Below are 24,612 nucleotides of genomic sequence, written 5' to 3'. Positions count from 1 at the left end.
CATCTTGTATAAGTCCTTTCGCCCATCAAACTCATTCCACATGTCCACGAATTCCACACCACACCGTCCGCATAACCTGCGCATAATGTCATTTGCGATTATGGCCCTCCTTCTAAACTCCTCTCTGTCATACCGTGGCAACAGACTCGCCATTCTAACTCTGTCACTCTTTTCTTTCGCTTCCTTTAACAATACTTTCAAGTCCTCTCTCATAAAAAAATTTGTCACCTTTCAATTCATTTGTACCGGCCACAACTATTAATTCTTTCACCCTCTGTTTTTGCACTCTAATACTCTCACTTATATCCTTAAATTTCGCACATGGTAAGTACAATTTAGTTACACTCCCTTCTATCACTCCTCTTAATAACGAGTCACCATACAACACTCTTTCCTTCATTTCAGAAACTCTCCCACTCTTACGCTGTTTATTTACGTTAGCCGAATCACTCTGGAAAGAGTTTTGCAGGTGCTCTAATTGCCGCTGCGCATTTTGTATCACTGCACGCAACGTAGCGATCTCACTTCCTACAAATAATTCCTCATTTTTTTTATCATTCAAACCATTTTCTCTCTCTCTCTGTATAATTGCTTTCACTCTTTTTTTGATAACCGCTCACATTGCCATCTTGTACATCGCAATTCCCTATCAAGCCACTATTTTCACTCACATTCTGGCTTTCATCAACCATAACTGTCTCACAACCTGACACATACTTCAACTCCTCACTTTTGCTTACACTTTCTGCACATTCTCCCACCACTATCACTTTCAATCCAAACTCCAGCCTCATTCAGGAATGCATACATCCCACACACATCACATTGGACAAACTCCATTATAGATTTTGAACAATGGCGTCATATTTTTGGACGCCATTATCTTACGTCACATTGGTGCCATATTCAAATCTATGAAACGTATCGTTAAATACTAAATTAAATAACGAAATTCACACCAAAATCACACAGACACAACAAGCTACCAAAATTAGACAATATTACATTATGATTTTAATGTATATTCTAATTTTCACTCAAAATTGAAATAGTAACAGAAATGAAAGAAAATAAAGATTGAGGAATAATAATAATAAAAAACATGCAATATAAATTTGGTTAATGGAACTATTCATGAAGAGTTATATAATTTATATAAACTAAAAGCTTAGCACTATTAAAAGACAATGGCCACCCATTACTAATTTTATACTCCAGATGATGACCTTGATGTGAAGGTCATGTTGGAGGCTTAATGGATTGTATACAGCACTCAGAAAGGATTAAAACAATTTAATTCTTCCTATATTTTGTCTCAGTCAATGAGACATCTTCAGGGATTACAAAAAAACTAATGCAACATATATACAAATAACAAACTACTAAGCCCAACCACATAGGTGACACTAAAGTCCTATCTAGGTGGAGTTCCATCTAATGGCAGTTGTAGGTGGCCTGGGATGTAAAGTGGGACCTCTGGTGATAAGCGTTTCCCAAATCTTAGGAAGATTAATGCAATCATGTTTGTTAAGATTTGGTTGATTCCTGAGAGCTGCTGCTGATTCTAAGAATAGTCTCTCTTTTTTGAATTTGCTGTGGTGGAGCATGGTGGTTTTTTCCATGAGATCCTGTGAGTTGTATCCAAGACGTGGTCAGTTAGGCCTAACTGGCCATAGTCGTGGTTGCAGATGTATGACTTATGTTCCTCCAGGTGGATAGTAGCTGATCTGCCTGTCTGTCCAAAGTACACCAGTTTACAGAATGGCCTTGATGTTTATTAAGAAGCCATAATAAATATAGTAATAGAAATTAAGGAAAATAAAGATTGAGGAATAATAATAATAAAAAAACATGCAATATAACTTTGGTTAATGGAACTATTCATGAAGAGTTATATAATTTATATAAACTAAAAGCTTAGCACTATTAAAAGACAATGGCCACCCATTACTAATTTTATACTCCAGATGATGACCTTAATGTGAAGGTCATGTTGGAGGCTTAATGGATTGTATACGGCACTCAGAAAGGATTAAAACAGAATTTTATTGTTTACCAATATTCCTTTAATTGATATCTAAAAAAACATATTTCTTTTTGACATCTTAGATCTCTTTTCCTTTGCCACCAATTCTGGTTATTTTTCTTGGAAGAACAAAATCTACAAGCAGATAGAGGGAACTGCCATTGGTCTCTCCTCCCCCCCCCCTTGCCAATTTTTATATGGAAGATTTTGAAAAACAAGCCATAGACTCAGCCCCTCTCAAACCTACATATCTGGCTAAGATATGTAGATGATGTGTTCTCTATTTGGCCTCATGGCCCAGACACATTAGACTCCTTCCTCAGTCACCCAGTCACCTCAACATCCAAGAATCCAGTTTACGATGGAAAAAGGAAAAGAGCAATTGTTTACCCTTCCTAGACACCTTAGTTACATGGCGTCCCAACAGTACACTTTCTTTCACTGTATATAGAAAACCCACTCACACAGGCAGATACATTCACAAACTCTCCCACCACCACCCCGCTCAACAATATGGCATTATTAAAATTCTTACCAAGAGAGCCCACAATCTTTGTTCCAGTGGAACCGCTTTTACAACTGAGCTTGACCACATACACAACACTTTCCTCTCCAATGGCTACAGCGATCACAGTATTAAAAAAATAATCAGGTCCTTCCCCATTCCTCGGTCTTCTCTTCAGAAAGAGTTTAGAAATGCCATCACCATACCCTACATCTGTGCCACATCTGAAAAAATAGCCAAGATTTTAAAAAAGTACAACCTACGCCTCTACACACGGGTAATGTGAATGTCAAAATCTCAAGTGATTGTTTTCGTTTATATTAAACTGAAATTTTACTCTAATATGGTAGTTGTTTCCATAATTTTTGAAGATATATTCTGATTACTGTGTAAGCATTGAAGGAAAGGATATATTTCTTGGTAGATCACTAAAAACACAAGTAGTTTGGAAATAAATACTGATCATGGATTTTTAGCCTGTTCTTTGGACAGGCTAAAAATCATAGTGTTTGTGAACACGATGAAATTCCACCAGATGTTGCAGCAAATGTTTAAATATATATGTATGTATATATATATATATATGTGTGTGTGTGTGTGTGTGTGTGTGTGTGTGTGTATATATGTATATGTATGTATGTATAATATGTATGTATGTATGTATAATATATATTTTATTAAAAGTGTTCATGTGTGCAGAGTTATAATTAAAGTAACGGAGAGGTTAGTGAAGATCAACATCAATACGTGGGTTGATAATAGCAGCAGCATCTTTGATGGAGAGCATGGATTTACTAAAGGAAGTCAGGTTTTAGCAGTCTATTTACTTATTACAACAAGGTAAGAAATGCATTGAACAAGAGTGCATACACAGTGGTTTATTTTGATTTTGCAAAGGCCTTGATAGGCTGACACATGACGAGCTAGTAATTAAATTGGAATGGATGGATGTGAATGATTATTAGTGCACTGTATTGGAGATTTGCAGTCTTATAAATATAAGCAAGTTCTGTATGGGGAGCAGTATCATGGAAGAGGAAAGTCACTTGTGGTGTTCTCAGAAGTCTGTTTTGTAGTCATTGCTGTTTAACTTGTAAGCTAATGATATTGGAAAAGAAGTTGAAAGTTTTTTTACCTTAGTTTTATTATATTAAAACAGATGCCAAGAAATTATATTCATTCTTCATTCATTCATCAGTGGCTTTAACAGACACTTAAGCACCCACAGCCTTCCAAGTATCCTTGGATTTCCTAACTGTAATATGAGGATAAGGCGGTTACCCCTATACATCTAAGTATTCTTGTCCATGTCTGTAAATTGTGTGTGTTCTACTGGCTGGTTTGTCTGTTTTGAGGGACGAGAAACCTGAGTTTTTGGGAGAAAAAAATCTCTACCTCCATATGAGACTGGCTAACTCACCTTTAGTTGAAAGAACCAAGAAATTATATACTTAGTTTTAATCCTTTACCCAAGGAAGCAAAACAGTGTTTTGTGCATGAAATATATTCACTTCTGAGATGCTTGTATATAGAGGCTAATGATTTCACATCACTTGCCTTAGTATGTATCACATAATGCAAAGCACAAAACAACCCTTTCCATAATGCATATATTTTACATATCCGAAAGGGATTGATGATGAGAGCCAGATCCAGAAGTGATACTAAAATTGAAGTAATGCAGAAAGTCATTTTCATATACAAGTAGCCAAAATGTGTCACACCTTATTACTAAAATACTCTGGATTAGAGATGCTGAAAGTTTTCCTACTTGATTATACTATAGATTAAAGAGGCCATGACATTATATCCTTGGATTAGAGTATTTTATTCCAGAATATTTTAGTAGTAAGGTGTGACATCTTTTGACTACTTTAGTCAAAAGATTTTTTGTATTTCCACTTGTATGTGGAAATACAAAAAATACTGACGTTGATGGAACAAAGAAAAAAGTTAAAGAACAAACCTGAATATAAAAGCATGAATAAAGAAATAAAAAAAAGAATGCAGGAAAGCCAAAGAGGAATGGATTAAATATAAATGTATAGATATAGAAAACCTTGATATAAAACACAGAAGCAGAGAAATGCATGAAAAGATCAGAGAAATGACAAGCAGGACAAATACAGCAAACCATGCAAGTGTCATTAGAGACTCAAGAGACCATATTCTAATGATAAAAAAGAAATCATGGAAAGATGGATTGAATACACAAGGAAATTATATGAACAACAAAGAAATGATATTCCTGAACAGACTGATTTAGAAGGACCATCCATTTTACTCTGTGAAGTTGAAAATGCCATCAGAAAACTAAAGCTGCAGGAATAGATAACATCTTGGCAAAATGGTTGATGGCTCTTGATGAAGGAGGATTGAAATTTCTAACAAAATTATGCAATGAAATATACAAGACTGGATTTCTACCCAAAGATATTAATCACTCAATTTTCGTTGCAAATTCCCAAAAAAAACAAAAGCTACAAGATGTGAAGAGTTCAGGACAATCAGCCTCATCAGGCAAGTATCAAAAGTCCTCCTATACGTTATTCTTGAAAGAAATAAAAGAAAAATAAACATAGAAATAAATGACACACAAAGTGGCTTCAAGGAAAATGTAGGTACAAGAGAAGGTATTTTCAACGTCAGAACCATCATAGAAAGATATCTAGAAAAACAAAAAGATGTGTTCCTCTGCTTCATAGATTACAAAAAGGCATTTGACAATGTCCAACATGAACAATTAATTGAAATCCTTTCAAAAATAGGCATGGATGAAAAAGACATTAGGCTATTAACTAATCTTTACTGGGAACAGACTGCATCTTTGAGAATAAATAGAGAGACTTCAGAAGAATTCCCAGTTCAGAAGGGTGTGGGACAAGGCTGTGTCTTTTCTCAGATTCTCTTTAACCTGTACACAGAAGAAATATTTAATAAAATTAGCGACCTCAAAGGAATCACTGTCGGGGCCAGAAATATTAATAACCTAATATGCAGATGACACAGTTCTTCTAGCTGAAAACAAATATGGCCGCAGTTTCAACTTTAAAAAGACAAAAATAATGGTAATTTCAAGAGAAAAGAAAATGCCAAAAATATGCATCAATATAAAAGTAAATAAATTAGAACAGGTGCAAAAATACATATACCTCGGACACTTGATGACAGAGAATGGCAGGAGATGAAATTAGAAAAATAATTGAAATTGCAAGGTCAACTTTCAACAGTATGAAAAATCTACTAACATCTAGAGAATTAAATCTGAAAACTAAGAATCTCCAAATGCTACATATGGTCTACATTATTATATGGAGTAGAGATATTTACACTCTCCAATCTGAGGGAAAAAACTGGAGGCCTTTGAAATGTGGATGCTGTGAAGAATTATGAGAATATCACGGAAAGACAAAAAGACAAATGAAGAGGTACCAGAGATGGCAGGTGTAAACAGGAGCCTGATGAAAGAAATTAAAAAGAGAAAAGTCAGATATTTTGGACATATTCTGAGACATAACTGCCTACAAGACACTTCTCGAAAGAACTTTTGAAGGAAAGAGGAAGACAAAGACTAGAGTGGATGAAAAATATAGAAGACTGGACCTATCTCTCATATGAGGAATGCAGCAGAGAGGTGCAGAATAGGACATGGTGGAGACACATGGTAGTCAATCTCCTGGAGAGAGAAGACACCTGACAGGATAGAATATTGAAATATGACTTCTACATTACTTCAACCTTGGTATCTCTCCTGGGTCTGGCTCCCTGATGAGACCTCAGTAAAGGTAAAAACCAGTCTGGGTAGTGACCCTCCCTCTTATGCTTAGCATTTTACACTCTGGAAGGATGTGTGCTTTGCATTATGGGATACATACTAAGGCAAGTGATGTGAAGTCATTAGCCTCTATTACAAGTAGCTCAGACACGAATATATTTCACGTGCAAAACATTGTTTTGCTTCCTTGGGTAAAAGATTAAAACCAAGTATATAATTTCTTGGTATCTTTAATGGATATTTTGAGTGAAAGGTTTGAATGGTGACATACAGTTGTTGCAAAGTTGGGAAGAACTATAAGGAATCAAACAGATGCTGCAGCTTTACAACATGAGTTGAATAGACTTGGTGAGTTGGCACCAGTACTATGTTGTATTATCATTATATAGGTATCTCCACGAGTTAGATCACTGCTGGAGATCCATTATTCACACAATACCAATCATACCTCTCATTAAACTCATTCACTGATGAAGCACTCACACTCATCTTTTGCAACCCATTCACCACCCCCCAAGCAAAAAACCTAGTTCTAACACCCTTGTTACCCACACTTACATAATTTCCATGGGTGATCGCTTATTCTCTAACTTCCTGTCATGTACTGAAAAGGTTCTGGTGTCAATGTTATAAAATCCCAAAATAACGTGCCATCATTATGTCTCCTGTTTTCTGCCTATCTGCTAGTTTTTGAAGCTGGCAGCCCTCTAGTCTGTTCTCGTAGGGAATATTCCATAGACCTTCCACAATCTTCATTACTTGCCTCTGGATCCTCTCCACCACTTCATTTCCACAAATTAAAGATATCAGGAAATTATATACTTGGTTTATTCCTTTATCCAAGTGTAAGCAAACAAAGGTTGTGCTTGAGGTATTTTCAGAACTTTGGCAACTCGTGGTAAAGATGGTATGACTTCACGGCACTTGCCTTAGTATCCCATAATGCAAAGCACATTTCCTTACAAACATGTATAATGCTATGCATTATGGGAAGGGTCACTACCCAGACCGGTTTCGACCTTTATTGAGGTCTCATCAGTAGGAGCCAGATCCAGAGGTGATACATCCTAAACATAGGTAATGCAGAAGTCATATTTTCCTATATTAGTTTCCAAAAGGTGTCACACCTTATTATTATAATATTCTGGATTAGAGATAGTTAATTGTTGAAAGTTTTTCCACTTGGTTATACTATAAGTTAAAAATACCATGAAATTATATACTTGGTTTAATCCTTTATCCAAGTGTAAGCGAAAAGTTTGCACCTGAAGTATTTTCAGGACTGGGACAACTTGTGGTAAAAATACTTTGTTTGCTAACACTTGGATAAAGGATTAAACCAAGTATATAATTTCTTGGTATTTTGAATTTATAGTATAACCAAGTGGAAAAACCTTCAACAACCGCTTCATTTCCCACGGAAGCAGATGACTAGATCTGTGCATAGAGTCCAGGTGTGGCCTTATTTAAAGCCATATAAAGATAACCTCCCTATCCCTGCTTGTCAGTATGTTCTTCAACAACCACATAATCTGTTTTGGTCACCTTTACAATATTATTATTATTCAGGCCTCAATGGAGTCAAAAGACTCATCGAGGGGAGGTCCCCCCCCTAAGAAACACAAAGTTTATCGTACCACTCTTTAAACTCATTGACCGTTCTCGCTCTCACCACTCCATCAAGCAATGCATTCCACGGTTCAACCACCCTCCATGCAAAGAAACCACTCCTCACCCTCTTGCTCACAGTTTTCTTTTGTGATTTCCAGGGATAGTCTCTTGTCATCACTCCTTCCTGCTGTTCAACCAAGTGAAAGAACTCCCTAGTGTCAACCCTGTAACCACCTCTCAACATTTTAAAAGTCTCAGTCATATCACCTCTCCTTCTTCTATCCACCAAACTCTGCAGTCCACATTCCCTCAGTCGATCCCCATAACTATCCTTGTACAGTCCTGAAACCATCTTTGTCATCCGTCTTTGTATCCTTTCCACAGTTAATTTATCCCCTTCAAATCCTGGGGACCAAATCTGAGAACAATAGTCCAAGTGTGGTCTGATCAGAGCCTTATACAACAGAATGATAACCCTTTTATCTCTGCAGGTCAGTGTCCTTCTCATAATTGCAGCAATCCTCTGTGTTACCTTTACCACCTTTGCAATATGTCCCCTAAACTTCAGGTTTCTATCAATCATCAACCCCAGATCTCTTGTCTCCCTTACTTCCTCTAGTATAACTCCTCCCATAGAGTATGCAGCATCCCATCGATGTTTCCCAAACCTCAAGACCTTACATTTTGCTGCATTAAACTGACCCCCCCCATTCATTTGCCCATCTATCTAGCTTATTTAAATCCTCTTGCAGGGCTACCACATCTGCACTATTACTAATAATCCTCCCCAGCTTCGCATCATCCGTAAACAACTGAATATCCCCTTGCAATCCACTGGCAATGTTATTGATATAAAGGTTAAACAATATAGGTCCTAGTACTGAGCCCTGTGGGATCCCACTTGTAACCCTCTGCCTCCTTGAAACTGCTCCACCATACACAACTCTCTGATACCTATCAGACAGCCAATCCTGAATCCAGTTGACCAATCTGACATCCAGACCCATGTGCTGCAACTTAAATATCAGCTTATCATGTGGCACCCTGTCAAATGCCTTCGCTAAGTCTAAGAAAATTGCAGTATATGCCTTTCCCTCATCTAATGTTCTTGTAACTTTATTATAAAAGGCTAGCATATTGCTAAAACGTGCGCCCTTTCACAAATCCATGTCGACTCTCACAGATAACATTACCCTCATCTGCCCAATGCTGTATATGGTCCTTCACTACTTTCTCCAAGATCTTAACAACTACCGATGACACACAGACTGGCCTATAATTAGACACTTCCAGTCTGTTTACCACCCTTATGCTATGGCACTATCTTACCTTCCTTCCATTCCCTGGGCACCTTTGCCAAAGCCAGACTTTCATTGAAAAGCTAGGTTAAAGGCACTGTCAGTTTCCTAGCACATTCTCTCAAAACTCAGGGTGAAATACCATCCAGTCCCACAGCTTTACTGACATCCAGAGTATTCAGTATCTGAAACACACTCTCCTCCTGTACTTCTAAACCTCGAACCAGCCCTATCCCTCTAGCATTAAAACTGACTCCTCTAGGATGAAATACTCCAATAAAGTGTTCATTGAACAATTCCACTATGTCCTCTGCATCAGTCACTCTTTTCCCATTTTTATCCCACAATATCATTCTTCCACGGTCATTTCTCCTCCTGCTGGCCACATAGCTAAAAAATTCCCTAGGATTTTCTTTGGATCTTAGGGCCAATCTCCTCTCATATTCCAGTTTTGCTTTTCTTACCATACTAGTCACCTTTCCCTATCCCTCTAGCATTAAAACTGACTCCTCTAGGATGAAATACTCCAATAAAGTGTTCATTGAACAATTCCACTATGTCCTCTGCATCAGTCACTCTTTTCCCATTTTTATCCCACAATATCATTCTTCCACGGTCATTTCTCCTCCTGCTGGCCACATAGCTAAAAAATTCCCTAGGATTTTCTTTGGATCTTAGGGCCAATCTCCTCTCATATTCCAGTTTTGCTTTTCTTACCACACTAGTCACTCTTCTGGTCTGTGTCTTATATTCTTCATGCATCTTTTCTTCACCTGTCTCCTTATATCTCTTCCATAGCCTCTTTTTTGCATGCAATTCCTGTTTAATATTGTTTGTCATCCACTTTACTCCAAATTGTGTCCTCTTCTTCACTCGTGGTATACAACTTACCATTGCTGCTAACAAATATTCTTTCACAATTTCCCACGCACTAATGATATCCTGGCCTTCCAATTCCTCCCTCCATGAAACTTCCCGAAGTTGATGTCTAAGACTAATATAATCACCTGCATTATAATTCCACATAAGTTCCCATCTCTTTGATACGCCTGCATGTCTATTCATTTTCCAAGTCAAAACCGTATGGTCACTCTCTCCAACTGGTGGGAGAGATGTCAACTCAGTTATTATCAACTCTTCTGATGCTATAACCAAATCCAAAACTCTTGAACCTCTTGTTCCCTCTGTTACATGTTGCCTAAGATATTTGTCCCTCAAGAATTCTAGAAATTCCATTCCCCTATTGCTACATGCATCTTCCTCTCTCCAATTTATACTACTGTAGTTAAAATCTCCCATAACAATCATTCTTCTTGCACTTGCCAAACTTAGCTGTCTAAACATCTCCTGGTCCTCATCCTCTGTGCTCCTGGGTCTGTAGCAACACCCCACTAAATATACTCTCTTGCCTACCTCTACCTCACACCATACACTCTCAAAATCATTTGTCTCACTTCCTTCCAACGCCTCCACTCTTAGAGGACATAGGTCATCACTTATTATAAGCAGTACCCCACCACCATGCTTTCCCCTTCTATCCTGACGAAAAATGCTATACCCAGCAACTTCTATTCCTGTGGTTATATCCCCTTCTGTCAACCATGTCTCAGTGATCGCAATAATTTTTGGCCAGGCTGATGCTATCTGCACTACCAATTCCTCTCCCTTATTCCGGATACTCCTGGCATTAGTATAAAGCATATAAATGCCATTGTTTCTATACCCAGCATTATACCTTCTAGACTCCACTGGGCTCAGTGTTACCTGACATTGTCTCCCTTCTCCCAAGTATCCATTCCCACAAGAGGCCACCCCTGCTAGCATCCTCCCTGGGACACACTGACTCTTTCAGAACAGCAATCTCTCCAGATGCCTCCGTCCTTCCTCATTCAAATGTAAACGGTCTCTCGCATACAATTCCTCTCTTTCTTCAAACGCACTCCAAGCATCCACATATACCAGTCCTCTCTTGTCGCACATTCTTGCTATTATGCCATTCAACATCACTGCTCTTCTGCTCAGCTCATCATTATCATACCTAGGCAACACACACTATTTTTCCTCTCTCTGTCTTCTTCGTACAGTCTCAAGCAAAAATCTCATATCTCTCGCTGCCCGACTTACATTACCACTCAAGTTATTCGTTCCTACCATCGGAATCATCTCATCCACGCTTTCTATTGTTCCTCCTGGCAAACACTCCTCACACATCCTATCTTGAACACCACGGATCATTGAGTCGCCATACATTATACCTCTTACCATTCTCTCCTCTTCTTTCATTCCCATAGGTCTCTCTCATTACCTCCCCTCTACTGCTATTCTCTCTTCTAGCATTCCCATACCTCTCTCTCCTGCTGTTTCCATTCTCTCCTCTTCTTTCATTCCCATAGGTCTCTCTCATTCCCTCCTCTACTGCTATTCTCTCTCTCTTCTAGCCTTCCCATACCTCTCTCTCTCTCCTACTGTTTCCATTCTCTCCTCTTCTAGCACTTCCATGTCTCTCTCTCTGTCTCATTCCGTCTCTCCTACTGTTTCCATTCTCTCCTCTTCTAGCACTTCCATGTCTCTCTCTCTCTCTCTCCTTCCGTCTCTCCTACTGTTTCCATCCTCTCGTCTGCTAGCATTCCCATACCTCTCTCTCATTCCCTCTCTTCTACTGTTTCCATTCTCTCCTCTTCTAACACCCCCATACCTCTCACTCATACTCCCTAAATTCTCTCTCTCCCCTACTCTGATTCGCCTTGCATTTATCTCTTCCATTCTTCTAATCTTATCTTTCATACTTCTGCTCTCATTCACAAGACATATGACCTCTAAACATCACTCTCTCTTTCTCTCTCTCCACAATCACTTCCAAATCCCTGAACTCGTCAGTGGACTGCAGTTCAATTCCTGTATCAATATAGTACACATCTTACGATCTCTTCTTCTCAAAGTTCATCACTTTACATTTGTCCTCATTAAACAAAGATAAACCTCTTTTACCGTTGCCCATACTGCTAGTCTATTTAAGTTATCCTGCAAGATCTATACATCACCTTTATTTACTGTTGCACTTCCCAGTTTTGCATCATCAGCAAACAACTTAATATTTTTCATCAAATCCATTTCCTATATCATTGAGGATTCCTGGACTCAATTCCTCCATCAACCACTCTATCCATCAGCCAGCCACCCTCTAATCCAAAACACCAGCTTCACATTCAACCTGAGTTTGCTCCAATTTATGCAACAAAGATTTCATGTGGAATCTTGTCAAATGCCTTTGCAATTCTCATCAGTATTGTTGAGTGCCATTCCCTTTATCCAACTCAGTTGTCACTATTATAAAAAGTAATTTACTAAGGCAAGACCTACCCATCACAAAACCATGTTGTCCCTTAAAGTATTATATTCCTATCCACCCAGTTCTGAATTAAGTCTTTTTTCCCCCCAATACCTTAACCACCACTCCTGAGATGCTGATTGGCCTATAATTTGCTATTCTGTCTTGAAACCTCCTTTATACAGTCAAACTATTTTGCCCTCTTTCCACTCCATTGGTACCTTTCCAGTACTGAGGTTTAAATTAAACGTCTTGGTCAGAGAATCTGATAATTCCCTTGCACATTCTTGTAATAAATGGGCTGCTATGCCATCTAATGCCATGACGATGTTCACATTGAGGATCTACAATATTCTAAGCAACTCCATTTCTTGAACCTTTATTCTCCCATCAGTGAATGTAGCATCTGTCATTGCAACATCACCTAGATTGTACATCCCTGCAAAATAATCAACTCAGTAATTCAGCTGTTTAGTTTGCTCTGTTACTTCCCCATCATTAGAACTTTTTAAGGGCATCCTTCCATAGTTATTCTTCCATTGCTTGCTGCATTGCAAAACAACTCTTTAGGATTTCCTTTTGCCTCACCAGCTAGCTTTCTCTCATAATTAGCTCTGGATTTCCATATCATACAGATTCCCCTTCTTGCCTGCCTTAAGTATAGTGTAAGGTTTTATAATTTGAAAAGGAAGGTGGGATGCAGAGTATTTAGTTGATGTGCATATCTTAAAGCAAGTAGAATAAATAAGGGATTTGGGTGATAGTGGATAAAGACCTAATATTTTGGGAATATGTTGCTAAAGTTATGAGGATAGCAAACTAATTATGATGTGTAAAAGTAAAGGGATTATCATTCCATTGTATAAAACTTTGATCAGGTCATATATTGATTACTGTTCAAATTTAGTCACTTGGCTTTCAGAAGGATGAGGAGATATTGAAAAGTGTCCAGATATGATTGACTAACATAACTATTTTCTAAAGCCTGGTGGGTTGGAGGAAGTGTGGAAGGGATATGACTCAAATACAAGTGAAGAATTATTTCCAAATTAATGTGATAGTTTTTTTTTTTTTTTTTTCATAGATTGCAGAGACACTAAAGGAACATGCCATCTTTTTAAAGTTATATAAGGAGGGTTTGAGCAGTGGTGGGGATAGTTTTTTTTTTGCATGGATAGTGGTAGGTAATTGGAATGGGTTACCTGAGAGTGTGGTTAGTACACAGACAGTGAATGCATTTAAGACAGTTTGATGAGGTGTGTGTGTGTGTGAGAGAATAACAGTGAAACTACCCACATTGATTTCTGGAGGTGTGATAATGATAATATATTATCAGTTAATATTTTAGTCTCAACAAAAAAAAAGAAAAGAAACCAGCTGCTAGTGATTAATGATCATAACTAATTAAGATTGGTTGATAGGTTGGATGTTGTGTTAAAGTAAAATTTAAAAGTGCTACCACAGTAAATTTTATTTTCTTTTTTCCAATAACTACATATTTGTAGTTATTGGAAAATGTTGTATAAGATGATTATCCATTTGATTGCATTTTCAGAACTGAAGAAGAACCCAGTAGAGGGATTTTCTGCTGGGCTCATAGATGATGATGACATCTACAAATGGGAAGTTCTTATTATTGGACCTCCAGATACCTTGTAGTGAGTAATTTGATTTTAATTAACTTTTGAGATATACTTTAAAACTAATTATTACATTAAAATTATGTAAATAGAGTAGAGATTGAAAAATGGAGGCTAAATCTAATTTAAAGAAACTGCTCCTTTTTACTAGTGAATCAACATATGGATCCTGGCTCATACATGTGGATGGATTGGCTAGCAGGCTTTATTTGACATTTTGAAATTCCTGGCATACCAATGCATATTGAAACATCCTCCTTATGCACAGGCTAATAAAAGTCACTAAAAACTCAGTGAAGACAACAAACAACATGAAATCATTAAAAATTATAGAATATGTCAAAGGGAAATGATTTGTTTCTTTAATAATAACAACAACAACATAAGATCAAATCAAATTACGATGAGGAACTGTGGTTTATATGATTACTCTATTCTTTAGGAGCAATAAGGTTCTTCACCATAGAAAAATGTATATGAATTTGTAATTGAATATATTAAAAAATGTCACGTCCCAATAGCTATTAAGATAGTGATGTAATAAAATGTTGATTGCATGAATTATCCAGTGTTGCATCATTTGCTAGCTCAGTTACCTTATACCAAGAGCTGCATGCTGCTAATGTTATTCTGGATAATGTTACCAGCATGCTTATCTAAACACTATCTGAACTTAGTACAAGAATTGTATATAGTGGGATTTGAATGTTGTGTGCTGCAGTAATACAGGTAAAAAGGTAGTTCTACTAAACTGAAATGAAACATTCAGTAACATGCTGTTATCTGCTTGTTATTACTATGGGTTTAATTTCAGTAGTGTGTAAGTGATATGGTAAGCAGAAAAGATTTTATAAGAATTGTACAAAAACCAGTATTTTGATATATATTTTTAAAATTTTACTTTATAAGGAAGACATTATTTTTGTTCACATCCTGATATTACATGCTAAAAAAAAGTAAAAATACTTTTAATAATTTTCTCTTTCATTTAAATTATTAAAATTTCATTAATTACTTTGTAATTAAAATAGTCAAATCACTTTGAATCAAGAATAATGAAAGTTTATTTGCAAAAACATTTTGATGACTGACATGCACACTAGACATAAAAAAAAAAAAAAAAAATATATATATATATATATAGGAATTTTCACTGGTTAATTGCATGTCTTTCTGTTTGGAACATGAAATCATTAAAAATTCTAATAATTTTCCATTGACATATTCTATTTATTTAATAAAAGAAAGTATCAAATCAAATTATGAGAAACAATAGTTGAAATTATTGCTCTGTTCTTGAGGAGGGATAAGTTCCTTCAGCATAGAAAAATGTGTAAATTGCACTTTTAAGGAGAAGTATTTAAATACAAAAAAAAAAACTCCCAGTATTTAAGGTATTTATGTAATAAATGTTGATTATATAAATTATCTAGTGTTGCATAATCGCTCAAGATCTAAACTAGAGGGAATGCAATCCCTGTGAACAAGCTGGATTTAGAATTACAATACTTTGGACCATATTCACACATTGAAAAATCAATTGAATACAATAAACCCTTATGCCTGGCCTATATAGACTATGAAAAAGCATTTGATTCAGTTAAAACATCTGCAACACTAAAAGCACTTGAAACCCAGGGAACTGAGAAACCATATATTGAAACACTAAAACATATTTACAATAATGCAACTTCTGTAATTAAATTATATAAAAACAGTGAAAAGTTCCCAATACAAAAAGGCATCCGACAAGGCGACATCATATCTCCCAAATTATTTACAGCTGCATTAGAGGAAGTCTTTAGAAGTCTTGATTGGGAAACAAAAGGAATAAACATAAATGGAGAAATGCTGCATCATCTGAAATTTGCAGATGATATTGTCCTAATAGCAGATAATCTTGAATATCTAGAAGAAAGGTTAAATCAGGCTAAATGAAGCCTCCAGAGTAATTGGATTAAAAATAGAGAAAAAACAAAAATAATGATGAATAAATATATTAACCATAGAACTGTCAAAGTTGAAAACCATAAAATAGATCAAGTTAATTCATGTGTATATTTGGGCCAAATTGTTATCCTTTGAGGAGTGCCAAAGAAAAGAGATTGAACGAAGAATTCACCTTGAATTGATGGCTTATGGGAAAATGAGAGACATATTCAGAAGTGACATCCCTATGAGTCTAAAAAGGAAAGTTTCGACCAGTGCATACTTCCTGTCCTAACATGGAGGAGAAACATGGACTTTAACAGAAGCCCTAAACAACAAGCTGAGAACAACACAACATCGCATGGAAAGAAGTATGCTAAAAATAACATTAAGAGATAGGAAGACAAATACCTGGATAAAATCTCAAACAGGTGTCATGGATATTGTACAATACATTAAACAGGCTAAGTGGAGATGGGCTGGCCATATTGCCAGATGCAGTGATGTGAGATGGACTAGAAAAACAACAGAGTGGAGACCAATGGATAGAGCAAGACAAAGAGGAAGATCGAGAAGAAGGTGGAGGGATGAACTGGAACAAATTGCAGGAGTGAGATGGATGGGAGAGGCAGAAAACTGAGTGATCTGGAAAATCATGGGGGAGACCTTCGTCCAGCAGTGGACAGAACCAAAAGGTTGAAGGAGAAATGAGCTTTCAACTTTTATTGGAAAAAAAAGACGATGTGTCTCATTTTGAATTCGATGTGTCAAATTTAATTCTTCATTCAATCTAACATTGAATGAAGAATTAAATATTGCAATCGATATTTCAAAGATATGCACACAGAAAAAATGAAGACAAACCCTGTGCAATCTACATTGTTTATATACAATTTTTCCAAATAAAAACTTGTGTTCGGTTATCAACAATAAAAATCTTTAATATTTCTTCATTTTATTTTAATATTTTTTAATGTTTCTATTCACATTAATTGGTATTTCTGGTGAGCTTGCAGTAAACAAACGATGTGTAATCTTTTTTTCTTTCTTTCACCAACACTGTAATTGTGTGTTGGTGAAAACTTTAATAGTGATTCTAACAATTGCATGATCCAAACACTTGCTCCGAATTCTCCCTGTTGGGAGCAGTTTTTGCACTTCTTTACTTCTTTCACATCTAAATGATACCACTATCTAAACCGAGCTAACTTCTTTGCAGGTTTTTTCCTTGCAAATCACCTCTCATTATGTATGAAGAACAGATCATTGGATACTTTTCTGATCTTTTGATAAAAAGACATCAGAAGAATCCTTAATGTCTTGGATTCCAGCCAACAAGTCACCTGGCTCCCATGTTATCTCCTCGAATTTCTCTAGTTGTCAACAATTGAACTCTTATAATGAACATCCATTCCATATTGTCTGTAACAAGCTGCCGTTGTCATCTGGTATCTTCATAACAAAGGCAACAAGCCTATGTTCAGCCCAATTAACAACAACAACAAAAAAAAAAGCCTTAGTTCTCTCAAACAAACAAGGTCAACAACAGCCAACTATTTCAACTATGTGGAGCTATACCAATTAGTCATCAGTATAGATTATTCCATGGCAGATCTCTTAGCCAGCCTTATTTGCCTTTGGATGTAAGCCATAATGTTGTCATTGTTGACAATTCCAGGTTATTTGATTAGGTTAGGCATAAATGGCTCCTTACTGTGTTATGGTCTTCCTTCTTCGTTTTGCAATTGAGTCACCAATTTCTGTGTGTTATTCACTATTTGTCATAGTGGATGGTTTTTTACTGTTCAGATTTCCCTACCAGTGTGGAAGAGGTTAGTGCTCTGTACTTTTGCAAGCACATTTCCCTTTCGTGCATTCTTGCTCTTGTACATTAATAACTTCTTGTTAACCTTAAATACTCTTTATGGTTTGAAAATGAAGTGCACTCCATTTTCTTTGACAGACCTTTCAGTGCTCGATCGTTTGAGCTTAGATTTTTCACAACCATTGTAAATTTCAGTGCTATAAAACACAAGTCTTATTTATAGTAAGAAAACTCTTCTTTACATTATCTATGATAATACTTAAATCACCAGCTAAGATCCAATTTCTCTTCTAGGGGAGATTTTTATTTTTTGCATTTTATGGCACCAATCACATTCCTAACTTCACTTTTCAAAAAAAAGCTTTGTATCCTTTTTGAAAAAGACTTGGATAAGATTATGGTCAAAAGGAGAGGAGACATCCACAGTGTAAAATTTTATTTTTATTTATTTTTATTTTTTATGTTGGGCCTATAGGTGAGAGGTTGGTTGGTCAACCTATGTATGTTAGTAATGTGTATGGAAACGGATTTGAGAAAATAGTTTATATTAGATTTGGTTTCTGCTCAGGGCATGGACTGGTTATTACTAACACCATGTTCCAACATAAAAATGTGCACAAATTCACATGGAGAGAAGAGGCAAGGAATAAAAAAAAGTCTCATTGACTATGTTATTGTTGATATGATGTTTTCTCTCTGGTGCAGCACACCAGAGTGTACAGAGGATTTGAAATTGGAAGTGATCACTGGATTGATTACTGACATTGGAAGTGTTCTAGCTTCATTTTGTGATTAATCTGATGCACTGATGATGATTGAAATATTTGCAATAATAAAAATTACTCCGTATTCTTGTGAATATGTGTCTAATAACCTTATTATGTCATAAGTGCCATTAAAATCTCCTTGGAGACGTCACATAAATATTGTCAATGTCTTTAAACTAATAAATAGTTTATTTTGTACTAACTATATAAATAAGTTGTGAAGAATTTTTTTTTTTTTTGTTTATTATATTAGTGAAGGGGGTTTCTTTAAAGCTCACCTATATTTTCCAAAAGAATATCCTCTTCGGCCACCAAAGATGAAATTTGTTACAGAAATCTGGCATCCAAACAGTATGTATTAGACTGATTTTATCTGGATTTATTGGTAGTGTAATTATTAATTATCGATATTAAAAGTTGGTACATCATTCTTTTAAGAAATTTAAAGAAATAGGACTATTTTAATATTTTCTAATCAGTTCCATATGAAATTCATAGAACTAAAATCATGTGAATCTTGACTAAATCGCATGAATTAAAATTAAATATAATTAATATTCTTGGAATTATGCTATTTGCAGTTTTGGGCAGGCATTTTTAAGTGATATTTTCTCTTGCTTGATAAATTATTGTTCAGTAATAGTGATTTTGAAGGGAAGAATTTTTTTTTTTTCCCCTCAGATATTTCATTATCATCATATTCCTAGTATGCATCCTCAGCAAATGTGTCTGTGTGTGTGTATGTATATATATATATATATATATGATATTATGAGGATATTTCATGAAGTTTGTTATAACCAGCTGCTTCCTATCAAGTTTTCTTTCAAATTAGTCTCTCACTTTTGAGCATTCCAATATTATTAAATCTTGCATTTCAGTCTACAAAGACATTTTTGTCTTTGTAGATGAGATTTATGAAGAACTGGAGAGAAACGGTGGTGAAGCTCAGTTGTTGAGAATAGCGAAAGCCAGAGATAAGGCCTCGAAAGACATAATATGAGTCAAGCAGATAAAGGATGCCTCAGGAGTAGTATTACAAGAGGAGAACAAAATCAGAGGAAGATGGAAAGAATATTTCTGTAAACTACTAAATGAGGAGAATCCAAGAGAGAGGTGTGAGAATGGAGAGGCAAACGAGAGACCGGTGCAAGACATAAGTAGAGATAAGAGAGGAAGTGGATTGGGTACTAAGAAAAATGAAGAATGGAAAGGCTGTGGGGGCAGACCAGATACACTTGGGAAGTGTGGAAAAGTTTGGGCAGTGAGGGCGTGGATATGTTATGGAATCTGATGAGGAAAATAGCTCAACAGGAAAAGATACCAAAGGAATGGAGGAAAAGTATTCTCGTCCCAATCTACAAAGGAAGAGGAGATGTTCAAGACTGTGGCAACTATAGAGGGATCAAGCTGATGTCACACACATTGAAGATATGGGAAAGAGTAATTGAAGGAAGCATACGGCAGGAAACAAAAATTGGTGAGGAGCAGTTTAGATTTATGCCAGGAAGAGGGACAACGGATGCGATATTTGCGCTAAGGTCATTGATGGAGAAATATAGAGAGATGCAAGTGGATCTGCACATGGTGTTTATAGACCTGGAAAAGGCATACTACAGAGTAGCCAGGCAGGAGGTATGGAAGTGTATGAGGAAGAAGGGGGGGGGTGTTGGAGAAGTACGTGAGGTTGATGAAGGAGATGTATGAGGGAACAGAAACTCAGCTCAGGTCTGGTGTCGGCATGACAGAAGGGTTCCCCATTGTCGTGGGGCTACACCAAGGGTCAGCTTTGAGCCCCTACCTCTTTGACCTGGTCATGGATGTACTAGTGGAGGATGTCAAGAAGGAGGCACCATGGAGAATGCTGTTTACCGATGACATTTTTTTATGCGAATCATCCCGAGAGAAGCTTGAAAATACCCTGGAAGAGTGGAGAAAGCATTAGAGGAGAGAGGCATGAGAATTAACCGGGTGAAGACTGAATATATGTCAATGGGGAGTGATGAGGATATGGCCATACGACTCCAGGGTGAAAGGCTAATTTTAGGGAGGAAATTCAAGTACCTTGGGTCGGTTATCGAGAGGAATGGTGACTTGGATGAGGAAATACAGCACCAAATAGCATGCGGTTGGATGAATTGGCGGAAGATGAACAGGGTCCTGTATGACAAGAGAGTGAGTTGTAAGAGGAAAGGAAAGCTGTATAAAATGGTGGTGAGGCTGGCGATGCTCCATGGTGCGGAGACGTGGCCTATAACCAAGGCACAGGAGAGGAAGATGGAGGTAGTGGAGATACAGATGTTGAGATGGATGAGTGGTGTGACAAAGAAGGACAGGATAAAGAATGACTACATCAGAGAGACGGTTAAGGTGGGACCTCAGTAGGCTGAGGTGGTTTGGACATGTAGAGAGGAAGGTTGAGGAGTATGTTGGTAAAGGAGTGGAGTATATAGAGTTGGAGGGAAGGAGGAAGAGAGGCAGGCCCAAGCTCAGGTGAAGGGATAAGGTGAGAGAGGATCTTGGGGAGAAAGGATGGAGTTCGAAGGACGCTCTGGACCGGAGAACTTGGAAGAGGAAGGTTAAAGATCGGTGTGCCGACCCCGTTTAACTTGGGATAAGGCATAGTGAAAGAAGAAGAAGAAGTTGGACTTCTGCAGAATTGTACTAGATTTATTTACGACCATAACATTATCTGCAGAAAGTAGAGCTGAGTTGAACATCTCCATTTTTAATATCGGGCTTAATGTTACTTTACTTTATACAATATCTGCTATTTAGTGATATCAAATTTTCTTTTTTTAGTGATGACTGATTTTGAATAAATAAATACATAACATAAGGAGACCTCCACATAGCATTTTAAAGAAATGCAGAGAACCAATCAGGGCTTCTGACCTAATGTCCAATCCTCACCTTCTCGTGGTGCACCTTGTTAGGTATCTACCTGGATACTGAACGATTGAGGATGGGCTGGCAATTTGGGATTTAGCTGACCAAATTGTATTCTTATTGGCTTAAACCAAAGCATAAAATGATGGTACAATCTGACAGAATTTCATGCCGACTGGGGGCATTGCTCGGTTAAACAAGGCCCCAGTTGTTTTTGCCAGGGAACCAAGGCAAACAGCGAAAAGTCAGTTACTGGAACAAATCCTAAAACCCACCCCAACTCAGCATCACCAGAGTTTAAGATTGGTACTATCAACATAAGAAGTTTATATGGCAAAGAAATGGAGCTAGCTGAGGAATTGGATAAATACCAGATCGACATAATAGGGGTGACTGAAACAAAAAAGGCAAAAACTGGTGAGATCTTTCTGAGCAATAAATGCAAAATGTTATATTCAGGCAATGACAATCAACGAAAAGAAGGAGTAGTTATAGTATTCAACACTAAATACGAGGATAATCTTCTTGAATGGCAGGCAATCTCAAGTAGTGATGTGGGCAAATAGGAGAATGGGGAACTGGACAATTAGACTTATTTGTGCTTATGGTCCCACAAAAGGTAGAAGTGGAGGAATTTTTTGAGGCTTTAGAGAAAGCAACTGACACAATGAAATAAGAAAAGTTGGTCCTTGTTGGGAATCTAAATAACAGAGTAGGAAATTATTGTTAGACATACAAAAATGTTTTGAGAAAATTTGGAGAAAAGAGTAAAGCTAATAATAATGGCAAATACCTGTTGGCTTTCTGCTCAGGACATGGACTGGTTATTACTAACACGATGTTCCAACAAAAATCTGCATTCATATTTAGAGAAGAGGTAAGGAATAATAAAAGTCTCATTGACTATGTTATTGTTGATAGTCATGTTTTCTCCCTGGTGAAGGACATCAGCGTGCACAGAGGATTTGAAATTGGAAGTGATCACCATTTAGTTTTGAGCAGGATAAAATTGAATTTCATATTGAAAATAACAACATGTAAAACAGTTTTAAAGTGAATAAAAGTTGAGCAGCTCTCAGATGTGAACTACAGACTAAAATACACAAATACTATTCAAGAAAAATGAAAGAGTTTGCGAACACGAACCAAACCTTGGAGATTCAGTGGCAAGCATTGAAGAAAACAATTATTGATTCAGCCAGAGGGGCATGTGGTGAGGTTGTCTGCAAGGATAGAGAAATCAAAACTCCATGGTGGACACAGGAAGTGAAAGAAAAGAAGAAATCATATCAAAAATTCCTAGCCAATAAGTCAGCTTGTGCTCTTAGAGAATACAAAGACAAATGTGAGAAAGCTAAACACTGTGTAAAACGCTAAACAAAAGTCAAGGGAGGACTTTGGTAAGAACATAGAAAATAAAGATCGAGAAGGTGCAAGATATTCTGGAGATTGTTGAAGAATCTCAGAAATGAACTAAAGCGAGCTGTAAAAGGAATTAGAGATAAGGGTGACATGAAAACAGGAGGAAAAAAATATCCTTGAAGTATGGAGTAATTACTTCGAAAAATAGCTAAATGAAACGAGCAGTGATGACAGCACGGTGGTAAAAAAAAAAAAAAAAAAAAAAAAAAACACTGGCATGCAGTCAGGAATACATATCCATACTTGAAGTAAAAAAAAAGTCATCGAAAGTCTGAAATTTGGAAAGGCTGCAGAGTAGATGATATTCGACTAGAAATGCTGAAGTATGGTGGTATAAAAGTCTTACAATGGCTGCACTGCATAGTTCAGAAGGCCTGGACAGAGGGACGAATTCCAGATGATTGGAGTAGAGCTCTCATAGTATCCATATATAAAAAGGGAAATAAAACTGAATGTGAGAATTACAGAGGTATTTCTCTACTGAGTGTTCCTGGTAAGATATATGCAAGTATACTTGAGAAACAGTTGAGAAGAATTGTGGAATAGAAGCTTGGCGAAGTTCAAGCTGGATTCAGGCCAAATAGAAGCTGTCAGGATCAGATTTTTACTTTACGACAAATAGTTGAAAAATCTTGGGAATATAACAATGATCTGTATTTAAGTTTTGTCTATCTGGAAAAGGCATATGACAAGGTGCCAAGAGAGAAGCCATTCAATGCGCTACAGTTATATGGTGTCAATGGGGCATTATATCAAGCAATACTTAGTCTTTATTTGAGTTGTAAGTCAGCAGTTAGAATTGAATTAAATACAGGTAGATGGTTTAAAGTTAAATCTGGTATGAGACAAGGATGTACATTATCCCCTCTGTTATTCATTATCTATATGGATCACATTATGAAGGAAAGTGATATTAAGTATGATATCAAAATTGGAGATGTTAATCTCAGCTCTTTGCATTATGCAGATGTTATACTTCTAAATAAATCTGCTACAAGTCTGCAAGATTCTCTGACTAAATTGAATAACTATTTTAATAGATATGGTATTAAGGTAAGCATTAAAACGACAAAGACATGAAAATAGGCAGAAACATTGAAAATATCAACTGCATTGTGAATGGAAATGGAGAACCTATAGAACATTTCAGCTACTTAGGCACAATTTTTAGTGAAGATGGTAATTTAAATATGGAAATAGACAAAAGAATCAACACAGCTGGCATGGTAGGAAGTCGATTGAATAAATTTATGTGGAATAAGAGAGAAATTAGCCAAAATACTAAATTAGCTGTGTACAAGACAGTATTCAAACCAATTTTAACTTATCGAGTCTACTGGGTCAGAAGTAAAGCACTTGCCCAAAGACTAGAGACTGCAGATATGAAAGTCCTGAGAAAAATAATGGCATGAACAGATGGCATCAATGGCAATATCATATTAAAAACGAGGATATTAGGAAAGAACTTGACATTTTCTGCATCCAGGAATGCATTAGCTGAGCTAATCACAGGGTATATAATCACTTAAACAGACTGGGAGAGGTAAGATTATCAAAACAAGTGTTCTCTTCTAGGTTGGCAGGATAACGACCCAGA

At 36.7% G+C, this 24,612-nt stretch overlaps 1 protein-coding gene across 2 annotated transcripts in view; it reads left to right on the top strand.

Moving 5' to 3' along the window:
- Positions 1–24,612, top strand: part of LOC150092887 (ubiquitin-conjugating enzyme E2 G1-like) — a 138,923-nt gene that overhangs the window by 63,136 nt on the left and 51,175 nt on the right. For both annotated transcript variants that reach the window (XM_090413435.1, XM_090413436.1), the window contains exons 2-3: positions 14,099–14,201; positions 18,958–19,055. In XM_090413435.1, coding sequence (XP_090269561.1) covers positions 14,099–14,201; positions 18,958–19,055 — 201 coding nt within the window. The remainder of the gene's footprint in view (positions 1–14,098; positions 14,202–18,957; positions 19,056–24,612) is intronic.

This window comes from Typopeltis vanoorti, chromosome 24 (assembly GCF_054136105.1).
Source record: "Typopeltis vanoorti isolate ZY-2024b chromosome 24, IOZ_Tvanoo_1.0, whole genome shotgun sequence".
Lineage (NCBI taxonomy): Eukaryota > Metazoa > Arthropoda > Arachnida > Uropygi > Thelyphonidae > Typopeltis > Typopeltis vanoorti.
This window is presented reverse-complemented; position numbering and strand designations above follow the sequence as displayed.